General features: G+C 59.9%; 2 protein-coding genes across 8 annotated transcripts; one reads left to right on the top strand and one right to left on the bottom strand.

Moving 5' to 3' along the window:
* The first annotated feature begins 520 nt into the window (after nucleotides 1-520).
* On the top strand, nucleotides 521-5,159 carry SLC25A39 (solute carrier family 25 member 39). Of its 3 annotated transcripts, none has more exons than XM_073889103.1 (11): nucleotides 521-679; nucleotides 1,749-1,848; nucleotides 1,981-2,040; nucleotides 2,162-2,206; nucleotides 2,480-2,589; nucleotides 2,951-3,018; nucleotides 3,161-3,285; nucleotides 3,465-3,638; nucleotides 3,974-4,083; nucleotides 4,285-4,528; nucleotides 4,624-5,159. In XM_073889103.1, the coding sequence occupies exons 2-10, from the start codon at nucleotides 1,764-1,766 to the stop codon at nucleotides 4,447-4,449; spliced, it is 942 nt and encodes a 313-aa protein (XP_073745204.1). In that variant the 5' UTR covers nucleotides 521-679; nucleotides 1,749-1,763; the 3' UTR covers nucleotides 4,450-4,528; nucleotides 4,624-5,159. The 3 variants fall into 3 exon arrangements, with proteins under 3 accessions (XP_073745204.1, XP_073745203.1, XP_073745205.1); XM_073889102.1 differs by having other exon boundaries at nucleotides 2,456-2,589; XM_073889104.1 differs by lacking the exon at nucleotides 2,162-2,206 and having other exon boundaries at nucleotides 2,456-2,589.
* A 663-nt stretch (nucleotides 5,160-5,822) lies between these two features.
* Nucleotides 5,823-15,293, bottom strand: RUNDC3A (RUN domain containing 3A). Of its 5 annotated transcripts, none has more exons than XM_025861821.2 (11): nucleotides 14,941-15,293; nucleotides 11,144-11,259; nucleotides 10,625-10,773; nucleotides 10,351-10,436; nucleotides 9,277-9,366; nucleotides 9,094-9,174; nucleotides 8,841-9,006; nucleotides 8,581-8,738; nucleotides 7,685-7,819; nucleotides 7,452-7,558; nucleotides 5,823-6,425 (listed from the first exon to the last, which is right to left on the bottom strand). In XM_025861821.2, exons 1-11 carry the CDS (start codon nucleotides 15,045-15,047, stop codon nucleotides 6,283-6,285), a joined length of 1,338 nt encoding a protein of 445 aa, XP_025717606.1. In that variant the 5' UTR covers nucleotides 15,048-15,293; the 3' UTR covers nucleotides 5,823-6,282. The 5 variants fall into 5 exon arrangements, with proteins under 5 accessions (XP_025717606.1, XP_025717607.1, XP_025717608.1 ...); XM_025861822.2 differs by having other exon boundaries at nucleotides 10,625-10,761; nucleotides 14,941-15,224; XM_025861823.2 differs by having other exon boundaries at nucleotides 10,625-10,758; nucleotides 14,941-15,224.
* Between the last annotated feature and the right edge of the window lie 132 nt (nucleotides 15,294-15,425).

The raw sequence follows: 15,425 nt of genomic DNA, 5'->3' as shown, positions 1-15,425 counted from the left end.
GGTACCCAGAGGTGTGCCAAGTGGTTCTGGAGCTGCGCCTCAGTCGATTATCCATAAAATGGGGATTATGCTGATTCCTGTTCGGTAGGTCGCCATTAAGTTGTAAAACCTCAGCAGGGAGCCCGGAAGGTAAATGTTTGTCGTCATTATCTGATATCTCCGTGGTCTTGTTAGAATTGATTCCAATTCCTGCCTCCCGGCAGATGAGGACACTGAGGAAGAGCGGGAGAGCGCGTTAACCCACGCTGGCCTGGCAAGTTAGGGGGAGCGCTGGGACTCCCGGGGGCAACGCTCGGCCAGGGTACTGGTGGGTTGGAGTTTGTGAGAATACAATGTTAAGTGCGGTGCTGCCGCCGGTCACGCGTGACGTGGAGACCCACGACCTTGGGGCGCTGGCCGGGCCGGGCACCCGCGGCGCAGCGGCGGCGCCGGGAGAGGGGCGCGGCCGGTCCCAGAGAGGCAGCTGGTGGGCGGGGCCGGCGGCACTCCGGGCATGTAGCTGGTCGGCCGGCGGAGGGCGGAGCCTTGCGGCGCGGTTCGGGAGCTGGGCGGGCTCTGGTGCTTTCCAAGACGGCCTTGGAGCGGGGCGAGCGCGCGCGGACCGTAAACCCGCCGCGGAGCCGTCATGGGCCCGCCGGGCTTCGGGCGCCGCGCAGCGCAAGCACCCGCCTGGAGTCAGGTGCGCGGAGCTGGACCTGGGTTGAGGGCCAGGCTGGGGGCGGGGGCGGAGGTGGGCCTCCGGAGGTCCCGGGGAACCTGAGCCGGCGCGGGGCTGGGGGCTCGGAGTCGCGAGCCGTCAGGCCGACCTAGTCGGTCCCATCCGGCGTCCGCTGCGCGCGGGGCCGGAGTTTCTCCGAAGAAAGTAGAGAGCCTGTCTTCCCAAACCTACTTTCTGCCCTCTCGGCCGAACCCCGGCCTCTGTCTTGGGGAGAGAGAGCCGAGAGATTGCCCCTTCTATCCAGGCCTGGGGTACTGGCCCTTCCGGTCTCGGGAGGAGGGTGAGGGAGGGAGGGCCGGGAACCCAGCCTCCAGTCCCGAGAGCGGACGGTCCTTTCGCGGCCCAAAGATTTGTTTACGCGTTTCCCCTATTGCTCGGCCCCACCTTCCACGCCCGGTGACTCGGGGCACAGTAGTGCCCGCCTCGGGAGTGGGGGGCTTAGGGGGATGGCTCTGGCGTCTTGATCTTTGGGTCCCCTGGGCCAAACAGAGCGCCTGCCTCGGTGAGGGAGCACAGTAGTTCCGTGTTGCTCAGATGAGGGAATGGCAGTGGGCCGGTATTGCCCCTTAATCAATGAGTAACTACCCAAGCTTTCTTCCTAACTAGTCCCAGAGTGACCTTGTTCAGGTCATCTCACCTCTCTGAATTTGTTTCTCCACTGGCAACGTAGAGCTGACAAAAATTGCTTTAAAGGGTAATTGTGAGGGTTCGTGGTGGCTCAGTCGGTTAAGCGTCTGCCTTCTGCCTTCAGCTGAGGTCATGATTCCAGGGTCCTGGGATGGAGCCTCGGGCTCTCTCTTCAGCGGGGATCCTCCCTCTCCCTTTCCTCCCCGCTGGTGCTATCTCTGTCTCCCAAATAAAAAAGAATATATAAAAGGAGAAGGCAATTGTGAGAAGGCAATTGTGAGGATCGTTTGAGTTCATAGTGAGTGGATCCGGGTAGAGGGCTGGGTCAAATCCCGAAGGGCCGTGCCTTGTGTCTCCCCCTCCCACTGATCTTGTTTTGTGAGTCCAGCTGACTGTTTTTCAGAATTGAAGCTACAAGATGGCTGACCGGGAGCCTGGGGGCATTAGCCCCCTCCAGCAAATGGTGGCCTCAGGCACTGGCGCTGTAGTCACCTCCCTCTTCAGTAAGATCTGGGGAAGTGGGGAGGGGGCACTGGGGACAGGGGCAGACCAGAGATTGGCGGTGACTTGGTCCTGGGGGAGGGGTCAGGGGTGGGGTCCTGAAAGGAGCCTTCAGACCTGCCCTCCTCCTCCAGTGACACCCCTGGACGTGGTGAAAGTGCGCCTGCAGTCTCAGCGCCCCTGGGCAGCCGGCGGTGAGTGCCCAACCCTGGAGCCCATTTGGGGTGCTGCCTGGGCAAAACAGATCTTCCCGCGGTAGGGTCCCCGGGTCAGGTCGGGGGCTCTCCTGACTTAAGGGACTGCCTTGTATTTTAGAGCTGATGCCTCCCTCCAGACTCTGGAGTCTCCCCTACACCAAATGTGAGTTCCCCAAGCCACAGGGAGCTTGTGAAGGTCCAGGGAAGGGAGTGGCCCAGTCTCCCCAGGGGACCTGAGGGCTCCACAGTCCTGCCACACACTTCCAGGTCCTATCAGCGAGCCCTGTGTCCTGAACAAGAATGTCCACCCAGGGACCACGGCCTCTGCTGGCCCCCCTAGAGATGGGGCTCAGCCCTCCCCCCCACAGGGTTCCAGGGCACTGTCCTCCTAATGCCCCCTCCCCTTCCCCAGTGCCCTCCTCTCTCCAGCCCACAGGGAAGTGCCTCCTCTACTGCAGTGGTGTCCTGGAGCCCCTCTACCTGTGCCCGAACAGCGCCCGCTGCGCCACCTGGTTCCAGGACCCCCCCCGCTTCACCGGCACAGTGGTGAGGAGTGGCTGTGCCCCCACCTGGGGCTCTAGGTGCTCCAGGGGGATTCACGTTGGTCAGGCTGCAGACCCAGGGAGGAGGGGGTGATGCAAAGCAAGTAGCAGTGGCCGGGTCAGCTTGGGAAGGGCTTCCCAAGTGGTGGTGCCTCTCTGCAGTTTTGAAGGGTGAGCGGGAGTCCACTTGGAGCTAAATGCGGGATTGCATGTGTGCCAGCCTACGGGGCTCCTACCTCTCAGCAGGACCCAGGGCTGTGGGCAGAGATGAGGGCATCAGGCTAGGGCCGAGTCAGGGTGAGCCTCATCCCAGAGCATATTCACTTTCCTCCTTCCTCCTCCTGAATGGGTGTCCACTTGGCCAGGACGCCTTCGTGAAGATTGTGAGACACGAGGGCACCAGGACCCTGTGGAGCGGCCTCCCAGCCACCTTGTGAGTCTCCCAGTCCCACACATTACTTTTCCCTGCTCTACTCCTCTGATCCTTTACTCTCTTGTCAGGTGGCTGGGGCAGGGGGCGCCTGGGAGGTTGGCAGCCTTTGGGAGTCCCGGCTAATGTCTGTTCACACTCCCAGGGTTATGACTGTGCCGGCCACTGCCATCTACTTCACCGCGTATGACCAACTCAAGACCTTCCTTTGTGGTCGGGCCCTGACTTCTGACCTCTACGCACCCATGGTGGCTGGCGCACTAGCCCGCTGTGAGCACAGCCCTGGGCCCTTGATCTCTCTCTGAGCCCCAGCTCTGCTGGAGCCCAGTCCTGGTTTCCAGCTCCAATGTCTGGCAGCTTAGGGGTAGAGGGATCTCTTGGGCCCCCAGATCCCGGGAAAGGTGGCCGTTGGGCCCTATGGGTTGATCTCTCCCTGCTGTTCCCCCTAGTGGGCACCGTGACTGTGATCAGCCCCTTGGAGCTGGTGCGGACAAAGCTGCAGGCTCAGCATGTGTCCTACCGGGAGCTGGGATCCTGTGTCCGAGCTGCCATGGCTCAGGGCGGCTGGCGCTCACTGTGGCTGGGCTGGGGCCCCACTGCCCTTCGGGATGTGCCCTTTTCAGGTAGGAATCAGGGATGCAGGGGGTGGGGTAAGGGAGCCTCTGGATGACATACAGGAGGTCTACAGTTAAGTCCCAGTTTTGCTGTTACTGATGTTGAAGTCACTTTCTGGGCCTTGAACAACTCATCTGTGAAATGGGCCCAGCGGGCGGGGTAGTCACCCAGGTTTCCAAAAGAAAATCCCCGCAGAGGGCTTGTTACAGAAACTGGCATGCCACAGGCAGCCCTTATTCTCAGGAGGGACGGTTGTCACATCGTGCAGCAGTGGAAAATGGGAGGTTTGGGGCCACCCCACTGCCTTCCCCAGCTCTGACAAGCGTACCTGTGTGTCCCCAAGCCCTGTACTGGTTCAACTACGAGCTGGCAAAGAGCTGGCTGAGCGGGCTCAGGCCAAAAGATCAGACATCCGTGGGCATCAGCTTTGCTGCTGGAGGCATCTCCGGGACGGTGAGTTGATCAGGCTGGGAGCGAGGCCAGTGAATATGGCCTTGGGAGGCCCGAGGGTTGTGGGAGGCGCGCATGTAGCTGCCTGTCGAGGAGCAAGCTCGCCCTGCCTCGAGAAGCCCTAGCCAAGGCTGGCAGAGCCTGGCTAGACGCGAGGGCTGGGGGCCCTGGGACTGGGGACCAGCGCTCTCCGCACCGCACCAGGTGGCGGCCGTCTTGACTCTGCCCTTCGACGTGGTGAAGACTCAGCGCCAGGTCGCGCTGGGAGCTCTGGAGGCTGTGAGAGGTGAGGGTTCTGGCTGGTGTGGGGCTGGGCGGATGGGGGCCCAAGTGGGGTCTCACCCGGGCCACGCCTCACATCCACAGTGACCCCCCCCACGCGCCGACTCCACGTGGCTGTTGCTGCGGCGGATCCGGGCTGAGTCGGGCACCAGGGGGCTCTTCGCAGGTGAGCATCCATCCGGCCGCGTGTCCGCGCTCAGGAAGGATTGGGGCCCCCTTGGGCCCTGGCCTCTGACCCTAACCCCCTCTCCCCTATTGCAGGCTTTCTCCCAAGGATCATCAAGGCCGCCCCTTCCTGTGCTATCATGATCAGCACTTATGAGTTCGGCAAAAGCTTCTTCCAGAGGCTCAACAGAGAACAGCCTCTGGGCTCTTAAAAGGAGCCAGGGGACCAGAACCCCATCTCTTCCCTGGATGGGGTTGGGGGTGGTGCAGAAGGAGACTGAGCCAAGTGCCTTGTCCTCAGCACTGAGGGGAGGGGCCTCATTTCTCTTCTCCCTCAACTATGAGCCCCAGGGGTATGGGGCTGCCCCTTGAGGCCTGCCCAGCCCCCCCCAAACAGCTTTCTTCCTACTGTTTCTCATTCCCAGGCCCAACAATAATCACTTTTCCACCACCACTCCCCGCCCCAAGTTGAAGACCAAATCTACTAACTCTTCCCTCCCTTTTTGCCATTTCCCTGGGTGTTTGCTATGGCTGGGTCTGCTCCCAGGCGCCACAAAACCCTAGGCCTGGTGTAGTCTGCACCCATCCCTGTTAATCCCTTGACTCTAAAGATGATGAACCTCTCTCCAGTACTTGTGACTGTGGGGTGTTTGGGGGTGGGTAGGAAAGTGGGACTTGGTGAGTGACTTGCACAGAGGAGGCCTGGAAGGGATCTGGATGTTGGTTTTGACTACCCAGGTGGTACCCATATAGAGGATTCCCCCCCTTCAGTGAGAGCTGGGTCAGGGTGAGGACCCAGAGTTGAGGGGGTGACAGGTAGTGTTAGGGCCATGGTGGGGGGAGGGCGGTGAGGCCTCTCCCGATGGACATGCTCTCGTGACAACAGAGGAGGGAGGTTGCTTCCATGGGTCCGCAACTTTGGGCCAAAGCTGAATTTCAGGATGGTGGAAGGAGAACAGGGCCCTGCCAGGGCTTGTCTCCTCCATCCTTCCCCCAGGGTGTTCGGTGTCTTCCCCGCTGGGGGCTAAGCAAGTTACTAAGAATATCAGGTTGAATGGGGCATTTACCTGTTGTGGTCCTGCCCTGGACAGACCCAACATTTAGGACACTTCATACAAAAGCACCCCACTTCCTGAATCGTTCCGACCGGCTTGCTCCCGTGGGGGGCACACACCCGTTGTGTCTGGTCTAGCATCACCTTGGTTACGGGCCCAGCACTGGCTCTATCAAATTGTGCCACCTCAGGACAGTGCCCAGTCCCAGCCCCCCCACAGACAAAGTTGCCCTCAGTCTTCTGGTTTTTATTTGCCTGATCCCCTCAGAGCCCCTGCCCTGGGGGCTGAGGAAGGAGTGACTCCGGGGAATACACAGGGATGGACTGGAGAGGCATGGGAGGTGGGAGTGCTAAGGCTGGGCCACCAGCTCCTGAGGAGGGTGGCAGGGCTGTGCGAAGAAGAGTCCGGTAGGAAGCCAGCCGGGTGCCAGGGTCACCAGAAGAACGGAACAGGCTTTCCCAAGGGCACCCTGTGGCCGTGGTGCCCGTGCGCCCTGGCCCAGCGGGCTTCCCCCTTGTAGCCCCTGCTCCCTTGGGCAGAAAGTTAAAATGAGCAAGAAGCAAAGGGTGCCTTTTGCAAGAGACCCATGGCTGGGTGGGCAGCGTTCTCTGGAAAAGTGGCCTGGATTGGGGGACTCTGAGGAGAGGTGGCAGGTGCCTGTGCCCCTAGCAGGTGCGGCTAACACTGCCCACGCCGCTCCTCAGCTGGGGCTCAGTGCCGGGCTGCCTTCGGGACTGTCGCTCACCAGGCACTCGTTGGATTTGAAGCTCGCCAGGGACTTGCAGCTGGGGATGGAGGCCAGGGAGCCGCAGAGGCCCAGCATGGAGGGCGTGGGGTCCTTCCCTGGGGAGAGAGGGCGGGTGAGGCCGAGCCAACCGGTCTGCCTGTGTGTGAGTTGGGGAAAGGGGGGGGTTGCCCTCAGGTCACCCTCCCCGAGGACATTTTCCTCATTTCTGGAGCACTTGGCGTTGTCAAGTAAACCTGGGTAAGTATCTGCCCATGCCCTGCACAGTGCCGGGACACTGTATTGTAATCGTCAGCTTATGTCTCTGTCTCCCCCTGAGGTTCAACCTCTCTGTCTGTTTATTAAACACACGGTGAGCACTTGTTCCGTTCCAAGCACTGGGGATACAGAGAACGGACGAGACACGGTCCCTGCCCTCAAGGAGCTCACAGTCTTGTGGGGGAGGGGAGACAGACACACAGACAATCACAGTGTGGCGGGGTTCCACGTCCACAGCCTGCCTTGTCTCAAAGAAGATCTAAAGTCATCCAGTACAGTATGGTGTTTGGAAAGAAAAGGCAGAAGTCCAGGCCCTGGGAAAACTAGGGTAGGGAACCAAGGTGAAGCCGGGGGGGGGGGGGGGGGGGGGGGGGCAACACAAAATGCATGCGTTGAAGTCCCGGACATTCGCTTGAAGGGAGCCACTAATTTGGCTCTGAGCTTCCTGGCAGCCAAAGAAAAGGGGGAAACAATGGTCAGGCAAGCAGTTCACAGTGCATGAAATAAGAGCAAATTAGGCGAAGAATTCCCCGAGAACCTGTGAGCCCCTTGAGGATGTAATGATGGCAAAAAGCCATTGAGCCCCCACCATACGCTACACTGGTGATTAATCAGCACCCCCGTGTTACCGCTGAGAAGGGCTCAGCAAGGTGAAGTGATGGACCAAGCTTGCACAACCGGAGGAGGCGCTGCTGGGGTTTGGAGCAGAGTCTGCCCAACACCCCAAACCAAGCACTTAAATGCTGTGCTAAGCTCTCCGGAAGGGCTGAAGGAAGGAGGGACTTGGTCAGGGTCTGACCGCAGGCCCCAAGGCCTGGCCTCAGCCCTCCTTGGAAGAATGTTGGGTGCTGGATTGGGGGGCTCACCGATGGGGCCCCAGGGTTCCTCGTCCCGTTTGCCCTCTCCCAGGCGCTGGGAGTCCGAGCTCAGACTGGCTTCTGCTGACAGCGGCTCCGTGCTCATGAAACTGTGTCTGTGGTGAAGCAGAGGGCTGATGTGCAGGCAGAGGCCTACAGCCTGCCCCCCCTCCACCCCACGAACACCTCTTCCCCAGTAAGGGCCAGCACTCAGGCCCAAGCTGAGCCTGGCTGAGGCTTACCTCCGGTACAGCTTGGGGTTGGCACCTTCTGCCCCATTGAGCGTTCCCAGTGATGGCCATTGGTTGACCAGGGGCGTGGTGAGGTCTTTGGAACCCTGGGCCAGGGGAACGTGGTCACCGGGGATCAGACCTGTCCTGGGATGGGGAGGAGGGGTCAGGCCTGACAAGGAGAGGGAGCAAAAGTGGGGAAAGGGGGCTCAGCAAGGGGTGGGGGGGTTATGAATGAAATCTGAGCAGCAGAAATGGGGACAATGTTGAGGACCAGAAGGGCAGATCCTGGGAGTCAGTGGAGGGTACTGAGGGTCAGAGAGGAGATGGGGATTTAGTTTGCTCATGTTCATGATGGGAGTTGGAATAATGGGGTGTTGTGGGACTCAAGTCAGGGTGATGGAGTGGGTAGAGAACAGAGTGGGAATCCTGAAAGGTAATGGAGTATCTTGGGGGATCATGCTGGGAGGTCACAGGGTGATGAAAAGGTTTAGGCTGAAGCTATCAGAAGGATGAGTAACAGTGAAGTCAGGGGTCACTGTGGGGATGATAGTGGTTACAGATCAGAGGGGTGTTGAACAGAGGGAATAATGCGGTCAAGTCGAAAGTTGCTGAGTAACATCTGAGGTCCTTCTGGATAATGTTGGGGTCGCAGCAGTAACGTTCTGTAGCCATGCTAGCTGATGGATGAAGTGGGGCGCCGGTTTTGGGGGGTATCCCTGGGTCTCATGTTGAGGGTAATTCAGTTCACTGGGGAGGGGGTCTTGGGGTGGAGGTGAGGGGATCAGTGGTTTGATGCTGGCGGTTGATGGCGCTGGATGCTGTTATCAAGAAAGGTGATGTTAGAGTCAGTGGGGGCGATGTGGTCGGGGTGGCCGGGACGGGGACAGGGCGGCGGCGGCGCTCACAGCTGCTCCTGCAGCTCCAGGATCACGCCTTCCAGCTCCCGCTTCTCGCGCTGGTTCTGCGCCGCCGCCTCCTCCAGCTGCAGCTGCAGCCGCCGGTTCTCCGCCTCCAGGTCCTTCAGCTGCGACTCGCGCAGGCGCACCAGCTCCTCCAGGTAGCCCTGCGGGGCGCCGGCTCAGCCCGGGCGGCCGGGCGCGGGGGTCCCAGCGGCCCCCCCGCCCGCCACCCCAGCCCCGCCGCTCCCCCGCCGCGCATCACGCACCTTCTGCGCGTAGACGATGCGGAACTTCTGTTCCATCTTGTGCCATTTGCTGTACCAGCTGTCCTCGTCCGTGACGAGCGGCAGGTACGGGTGCTCGGGCGAGTTGTCCTCGCTCGTACTGCTCTCGGCGCTGTGCCGCTCCTCCTCGTCGGTCAGGTAGTCGTAGCTTGGGGGAAGGAGCAGTGGGCACGGCCCGCCCTGCCCGCCCGCCCTCCGCCGTCCCCGCACCCACCGCAGCAATCGCGCGGCTCACCTCTGGGTGAACTTCAGGTAGGGTGTGTAATCGATGACCACGGGGGTCTTTCCGTCCAGCACTTCGCCCTTTAGGCAGAAGCTGGGGGCGGAAGAACCACAGGGTGGGGGGGCGGGTATGAGGGGATGCGAGTGTGAACATTCTCGGCTAAACTCCCCCCGCCCCCGCCACCCAGACCCCTACCTGAAGTCTATGGCGCTCAGTCCGATCAGCATCCCGGTGAGGACGGTGGCTTCCTCCCGCAGCATGATGGCTCCCGAGTCGTAGAAACGTCTGCGGGGGGCATCGAGGGACTGAAGGTGCAGCATCCTCATCCTCCCAGGGAGACCCCATCCCTCATACCCCTGGCTTACTACCAACAGTAGTAAAACAGTACAGTAAGACCCCTGGCTTACTACAAACCCTTCCTAGAGGAAGAAGGAGGGATCTCTCCCGCTAACCCCTCAGGTGTGGATCTTGTCTCTCCCTCAGAGTGGCGCCCACTGTGTCTCCCACGTATTAGAACATGTGTTCCGGGAGAATACTCTCTTCCATCCCCTGAACTACCTCTTTCCCAGCAAGTATGGGATCATCCAGATCCGTAAAGTCAGGAAACAAGTTCTAATCATTAGTGCTTGACATACAGTAGGTACTCAAAAATATGTTGATGTGATCTCTGAAATGTGAGGACAGACTAGAAATAGAACCGAGTAAAACCATCAGGTTGTATGTGACCACTGGCCCTGGGGGGGGGGGGCAGAGAGACATGCCTGCGACTGTACTCAGTTTCAGACACACATCCTGCCTGTGACTCCTGCCCCTGAGACCCAATCTCTCTGCAAACCCATAGTGCAGGGACTCAAGCTCTGCACACTGGGACACTGTAGTCCACCGGTGGCAAGTACAGACTGCTGCCCCTGTTTAGGGAGTAGGTAGGGCTCTGTGTTAATAGACCATGGAACAAGGCCAACAGATCAAATGATACATAGTTGAGGCTTGTTCAGAGGCGTGTCTAAGGTAAGAGCTGTGAGATCAGTACTGTGGAGTGATGGAGAAGAATGAATTTGACTTGGAAGAAATGGTGGTGATGTTAAAGGTGTGTCTGGGACTGCAAGCTCAGTGGCCAGAGGATAGTCTGGGAGAGGGAAGCTAGCAGTGCATGCTGGGAGTTGTAGTCCAGGTACTGAAGGTTGCTCTAGGAACTTAAAGATCAAGTTTATTTAGGCAACGAAAGTGCACACTGGGACCTGTGGTCTGAACTGACAGAGAGGGTCTCACCTGGTGGTCCGGGTGTCCCGCAGAGCTGTGGTGATGTATTCCGACATTCGCTTCTCCATCAGTGCCACCCGGATCCATGCCCGGCCCTGGAAAGCACACTCAACTTTACTTGTTGCCCTGAAGGGACCCAGGAGCGCACCACTGTGTCTAGATCTCCTGTGGCTCTTCTACCCAGTGCCCGGAGGCAGAGTTGAGGAACAAGGAGCAGGCAATCCCCCCTGTATCCCCCTGCAACCAACAGCTGCCCTGGCCCTGCCTATCACAGGCCCCTCACCTTGGCTCGGGCTGTGCTGATGTTCTCCATGTTCTCAATGCTGCTCACACAATTGTTGGGCACTTTGCTGCAAGCCAGCCGGATATAGTCCCAGAAGCCCCGCTGCCCGTCCGAGCTGAACCAGCTCACTGGACCTGCTGGGGCACAGGCTGAGCCAGGGCAGGGAGGGGGCTCAGCAAAACCAGGGAGTTTGTAGAGGGTCCGTGAATGGGGTACACACGTGCATAAATATAAGCAGCCCCACCTGCACATAGTTCCTGCCCCAAACGTGTGCACACACACACATGTACACACAGGGCACGTACCTGCATGCCCACTGATGGGGCTTGTGGGCACCCACTGTATGTGGCCAAAAGACCCCCTCCCCTCTTTCCAGTTGTGTGCATGGCCTAGCCAGAATTGGGGCCAGGGTCAATGATGGGGTTCAGAAAGCCACGAGGTAGATCAGAGTGGGTGGCTGGAAGCTAAAGGCTGGGAGTTGGGAGGGTTGGACAGTGGGGGATAGGGAGCTGGGCCCACCTTTGAAACGGTGGCTGAGGATCTGCTCTAAGATGGCTGCAAAATTCACAAACTCCTCGGATGAGTCATCGATGGGCTCCGCCGTGTATTTCTCCAGCAGCGTTTTCACAGAGAACCTGGTGGGAGGTAGGGAAAGGGGGCAGTGGGGTGTCCAGTGAGAAGACAGGGTAATGGTGGTAGAGGAGGGGTGTTAGGCAAAGAGAGGGAGTGAAGGGCAGAGGGGAGGTCATGAAGAGCATGGGCGTGGGAGTGAGGCACAGGAAAAGAATGTGAGAGACGGGAGATATGCAGTGACCACAGAGGCGCTGTGACATGGGAGTGATAGAGTGGCAGGTGGGAGACTGATTGACAAACAGGTGACAGGAGAGGTGACAGCCAGAGAAAGGAAGCTTTAGGAATAAGGTATGAAAGGGGACAGAACAGTAGGTAGGCAGAGGAGGCACCTGGAGTCAGGGGGCTGTCCCAGAGCCCCTTTCTCTTGCCCATGCTTTGGAGTTGCATTTTTGATGGGTGTGGGTTGGGGGTCAGCTAGGAGTTAGAAAGTGGATTTGTACCCCTGCCCGGAGCTGTCTTCTGCTACTGCTAGAACAAACTTCAGTCCCTTCTGCCGGGGGGGGGGGGGCGTCACTTGGGCCAGGGCATGTGAGTTGAAACTAAGCACATGGAGCGTGGGCCTGCAGGGGTGGCCAGGTGGGCTCTTAGCACATGGATGCCCCCCTTCCCCCTTCTCCTTCCTAGTTTGGTCGCCCACACACCAGCTGCCCAGAACCAGGCAGTGCAGAGCTGGGCTGGGGCGGGGTGTGTGTGTGTGTATGTGTGCAGGGTGTGGGTCTGACACACACACTGGGTGGGAGGGGGCATTGGCAGCAAATTTCTGGAAGGGGTCTTAGAGAGGAGGGGAACCACGGGAAGCCAATAGGGCTGAGAAACTGGAGCCCAGCAGCCCTCATTCCTCTCTGCAATCCTGCTTGGAGCCTCAGCTACCTCTGCAGTCCCTCCCCCTACAATCTCCACCTGCCATCCCTGCAGTGGGGTGGGGCAGGAATGAGGACACGGCTGGCAACATCCCATTATTGCCCTATTGTGGGTGGCAGAGCAGGAGTGGGGTATCCAGGGATACAGGGGCTGCTTGGAACTGCCCTTTCCCCCCTAAGCTTATCAAGCCCTGTAATGTGCCAAGCACTGCATGTAGTCCTCATCCATCCTTACGACAGCTCTGGGAGGTAGGTCCTCTTAGCATCATCCCCATTTTACAGATAAGGTGACCGAGGGTTCAAGAGGTTGACTGATCTGTTCAGAGTCACAGGGCTTGTGAGGAGTCAAGTAAGTCTGTCTGATCCCAAAGCCCTTGCTCTTTCTGCTACATCCTGTGGCCTCCTGCTGGCTGTCACAATTACCAAGGCCTAGGAGCAGCCCCTGCCTCCTCTGCCTTCCACTCTGCAGGTTCCAGCCATTAAGCACTGGCCTCTGAGGCTCTCAGGCCAATGGCAGACCTGAACCAACTGACCCCCCTCCCTTCTCTTTGGGCTTAGAGCTGGTCCGGCCTGAAGTCAGAGCCAGGTCAGTGCTGGGGTTTGTAGTAGGGGGAGGCGGCCTGGTGGACTCAGATCCTGTTTCCTTGTGATACTCTTGCGGCCTTGGACAAGTCACTTAATCTCTCTGAGGCCCAAACAGGAATAATAGTACCTGCCCCAGACTCCAGGAAGGACTAGGGGAAGGGGCTTGTGGATAGCCCATTGGGCAGGGGTGGCCAGGAGCAGGGCCATTAATGGGAAGGTTGGCCCCACCAGAAGGAGCCTGTGCTTGGGGCATTAGCTGGGCCTCATTGTGCAGCACACACCACACCACCCCCCCCCATGATATTTTCTGGTCATCTGGGTCAGCCCTCAGTGGGGGCCTGGGGCTAGTTTCAGCATGGCGGCCATCTGCCATCCATCCTCAGGGGTGCTGCAGAACTGGCCATCACCCCCGGGAGCCCTATGGTATGCTCCCTATTAGGAGGTGCAGTGGCTGCTGCAGGTTACTATGGAGAAAGGGAGGCCAGGGCCCAGGGGAGCCCTTGGCCTGCTAAAGGGAACTGTTCTGGGAGCTGGAGGCGAACCACATGACAGGGATGAGGTGGCAGAGGCCTGAGGGGTTTCTGAGCCTTTGTCATGCCCCCAATCCCCTCTAAAACTCTATCCCTCACACCCCAGCTCTAAGCCCACTTTCAATCCGCCAGAACCTCTGTTCCTCCAGCCTAGGCCAAAGGGAGCTCCCCCCCTTCCCATACGCTGGGGAAAGCAGACAAGAGAAAGAAGTATCTTCTCAGGGACAGGAAGGGTATCATCAGGACAGGGTGATTTTCGTGGGCCAGGCACTGGGCTAGGCTCCTACGTGAATTATGCCATTACTATTCCTTGGCGTGGCTGTTACATCTACAGTGGGGATGATTAGGCACCCAAGGCCCAGAGCGGTTAGGAGACTTCCCCACAGTTGCACAGCTAATAACTGATGAAGTAAGAGCTTGACCTTGGATCCTCTGGCCCCAAAGGCAGAAACCTTTGTTTTATACCAGACTGGCAGGGTTTGAGGGGTGAGGGTGGAGGCATCGGCCTGTACTTTGGGCTGGGTGGGCAATTGTTACACTCATTCCTTCTATAACATTCCAGGCATTTTTACAGAGGTCTGATGTGTATAGCACCGTGCTAGGGACTAGGATATAATGGTGTGAGACAGATGCAGTATGGCTGGGTGTGTGTGCAGGAACCTGGAAGGAGATATGGGAGGAAGAAGCCAGGGCATCAGGTGCGCGCTGATTCCTGGGGGAAGGAGCAGGGCCAAGGCTTGTGTATAGACAGGTGGGGGTGGCGAAGCAGGACAGTTGAGCCTGCACTTGGAGCACCCTGCCCTCAGAGGTGGCATGGCGGGGGGGGGGGGGGGGGGGGGGGGGGGGGGTTGGAAGAGGGGGAGGGGGGGAGGCGGGGGGGGTCCTAGAGGGAGGGAGCAGGGCAGGTGAAACTCAGGGACGGTGGCTACCGGCTCAGGGCAGGGCAGTGAGGGTGAGTCACTGCAGGGCTGAGGCGGGAAGGTTCACTTCCTGGGCCCCCAAAAAGCAGATGAATCTTCCCAAAGCTGCAACAGCTCCACCCTCAGGGACCAATGGCCCTGCACTCCCAACCTCCTCCCTTGAACCCAGGAGACCCAGGCTTCCGCAGTCAGACCCTCAGCCCTCCCCATGGCAGGCACAGTGCCCCTCACCCTTCACTGGATGGATTCAGGGGCTTTGCCCACACCCCCAGTTGACCCTGCCACAGGCTGCAGCTGTCCAGAGATGGAGGAGGACACCGATCTCTGCTCCCAGGTTTGAGCATGGGAACATCTCTCAGGAAAGCCCCACCCCGGAGAGGCCAGGCTGACAGGGGTGGGAGTCGGGGCATGCTTGGAGGGCGCTCTTCAGTGCTTCCCTGCCCACCCCGCCCCCGCCCCCAGCAGGGGAGCCAGCCATCCCACCCCTCCCCCTCACACACAATGTCACTTCCTGGTTTTCACAGGAAGCTGCAGTGCCAATGAAACACCCCTCAACCCCCAGGCCCCGGGCTGGGCATAGGCCTGACTTGGCCTAGAAGGGTAGGGACCAGACCTCCAAATCCCCTCCTGGTCTGGGCCTGAGGGACTGTGGACGCGCTCCTCTTAACTCTGTGCTTCCTCCCTTTTCTCCGCGGCGGCTGTACATCCTCCCGCGGGCACGCTCAGTCCATATTTTCGCAGCCCGCCCCGACGCCTCTCCCTGACCACCCCCCGCCAGCGGCGCCCACCTGCACACGGTGATCAGGTTCCTACGCTCCACGGCCACATTGCGGGAAGACGCTTTCTTGGAGGACAGCCCCAGAGCCATGGTGGTCTGGACAAAGCTCGCTTCCATCCAGATGTGCGGCCACTGCTGCCGCCACCAGCTGCCCCCCACCCCGCCTGGCGCCCCGGCCCCCCGCCGGATCACGGCTGGGCCCTCTGCCCGCCGGGGCCCCTAGATGCCTGCACCGCCATCCCCCTGCCGCAGCTCCCGCTGCCCGGCCCCCTGGCACCCTCCCCCGGAGGCGATTCCGGAGCAAAACAAGGCCGGGGAGGGAGCTCTCCGAGGTGCTGAGCCGGGGCCCGTCACCCCCCTCCCTTAACCGCCCGCCCCCCCCTCGGCCGGTGACGTCAGGGCCGTCGGGCCCCGCCCCTGGCAGGCCGGGCACCAATCCGCAGAGGATGCAGAATTTGGGGGTGGGGGCTGGGGCCCCAGGGAGGACGGAGGGGG

Source organism: Callorhinus ursinus, unplaced genomic scaffold, assembly GCF_003265705.2.
Source record: "Callorhinus ursinus isolate GAN/ISIS: 27379988/994484 unplaced genomic scaffold, GSC_fseal_2.0 scaffold102, whole genome shotgun sequence".
In the NCBI taxonomy this organism is placed as follows: domain Eukaryota; kingdom Metazoa; phylum Chordata; class Mammalia; order Carnivora; family Otariidae; genus Callorhinus; species Callorhinus ursinus.
Note: the sequence above shows the minus strand (reverse complement) of the source record. Positions and strands in the feature narration are given on the sequence as shown.

Excerpts from the sequence above, each read along its gene's own strand:
- SLC25A39 (XM_073889102.1), top strand. The coding sequence starts at position 1,764 with ATGGCTGACCGGGAGCCTGGGGGCATTAGCCCCCTCCAGCAAATGGTG. Across the intron at positions 3,019-3,160 it reads AGCGGCCTCCCAGCCACCTT|GGTTATGACTGTGCCGGCCA; the intron begins GTGAGTCTCCCA and ends TCACACTCCCAG. Across the intron at positions 3,639-3,973 it reads TCGGGATGTGCCCTTTTCAG|CCCTGTACTGGTTCAACTAC; the intron begins GTAGGAATCAGG and ends TGTGTCCCCAAG.
- RUNDC3A (XM_025861821.2), bottom strand. The coding sequence starts at position 15,047 with ATGGAAGCGAGCTTTGTCCAGACCACCATGGCTCTGGGGCTGTCCTCC. Across the intron at positions 8,739-8,840 it reads GCATCGTCTACGCGCAGAAG|GGCTACCTGGAGGAGCTGGT; the intron begins GTGCGTGATGCG and ends GGCGCCCCGCAG. Across the intron at positions 7,559-7,684 it reads AACCCCAAGCTGTACCGGAG|ACACAGTTTCATGAGCACGG; the intron begins GTAAGCCTCAGC and ends GCTTCACCACAG.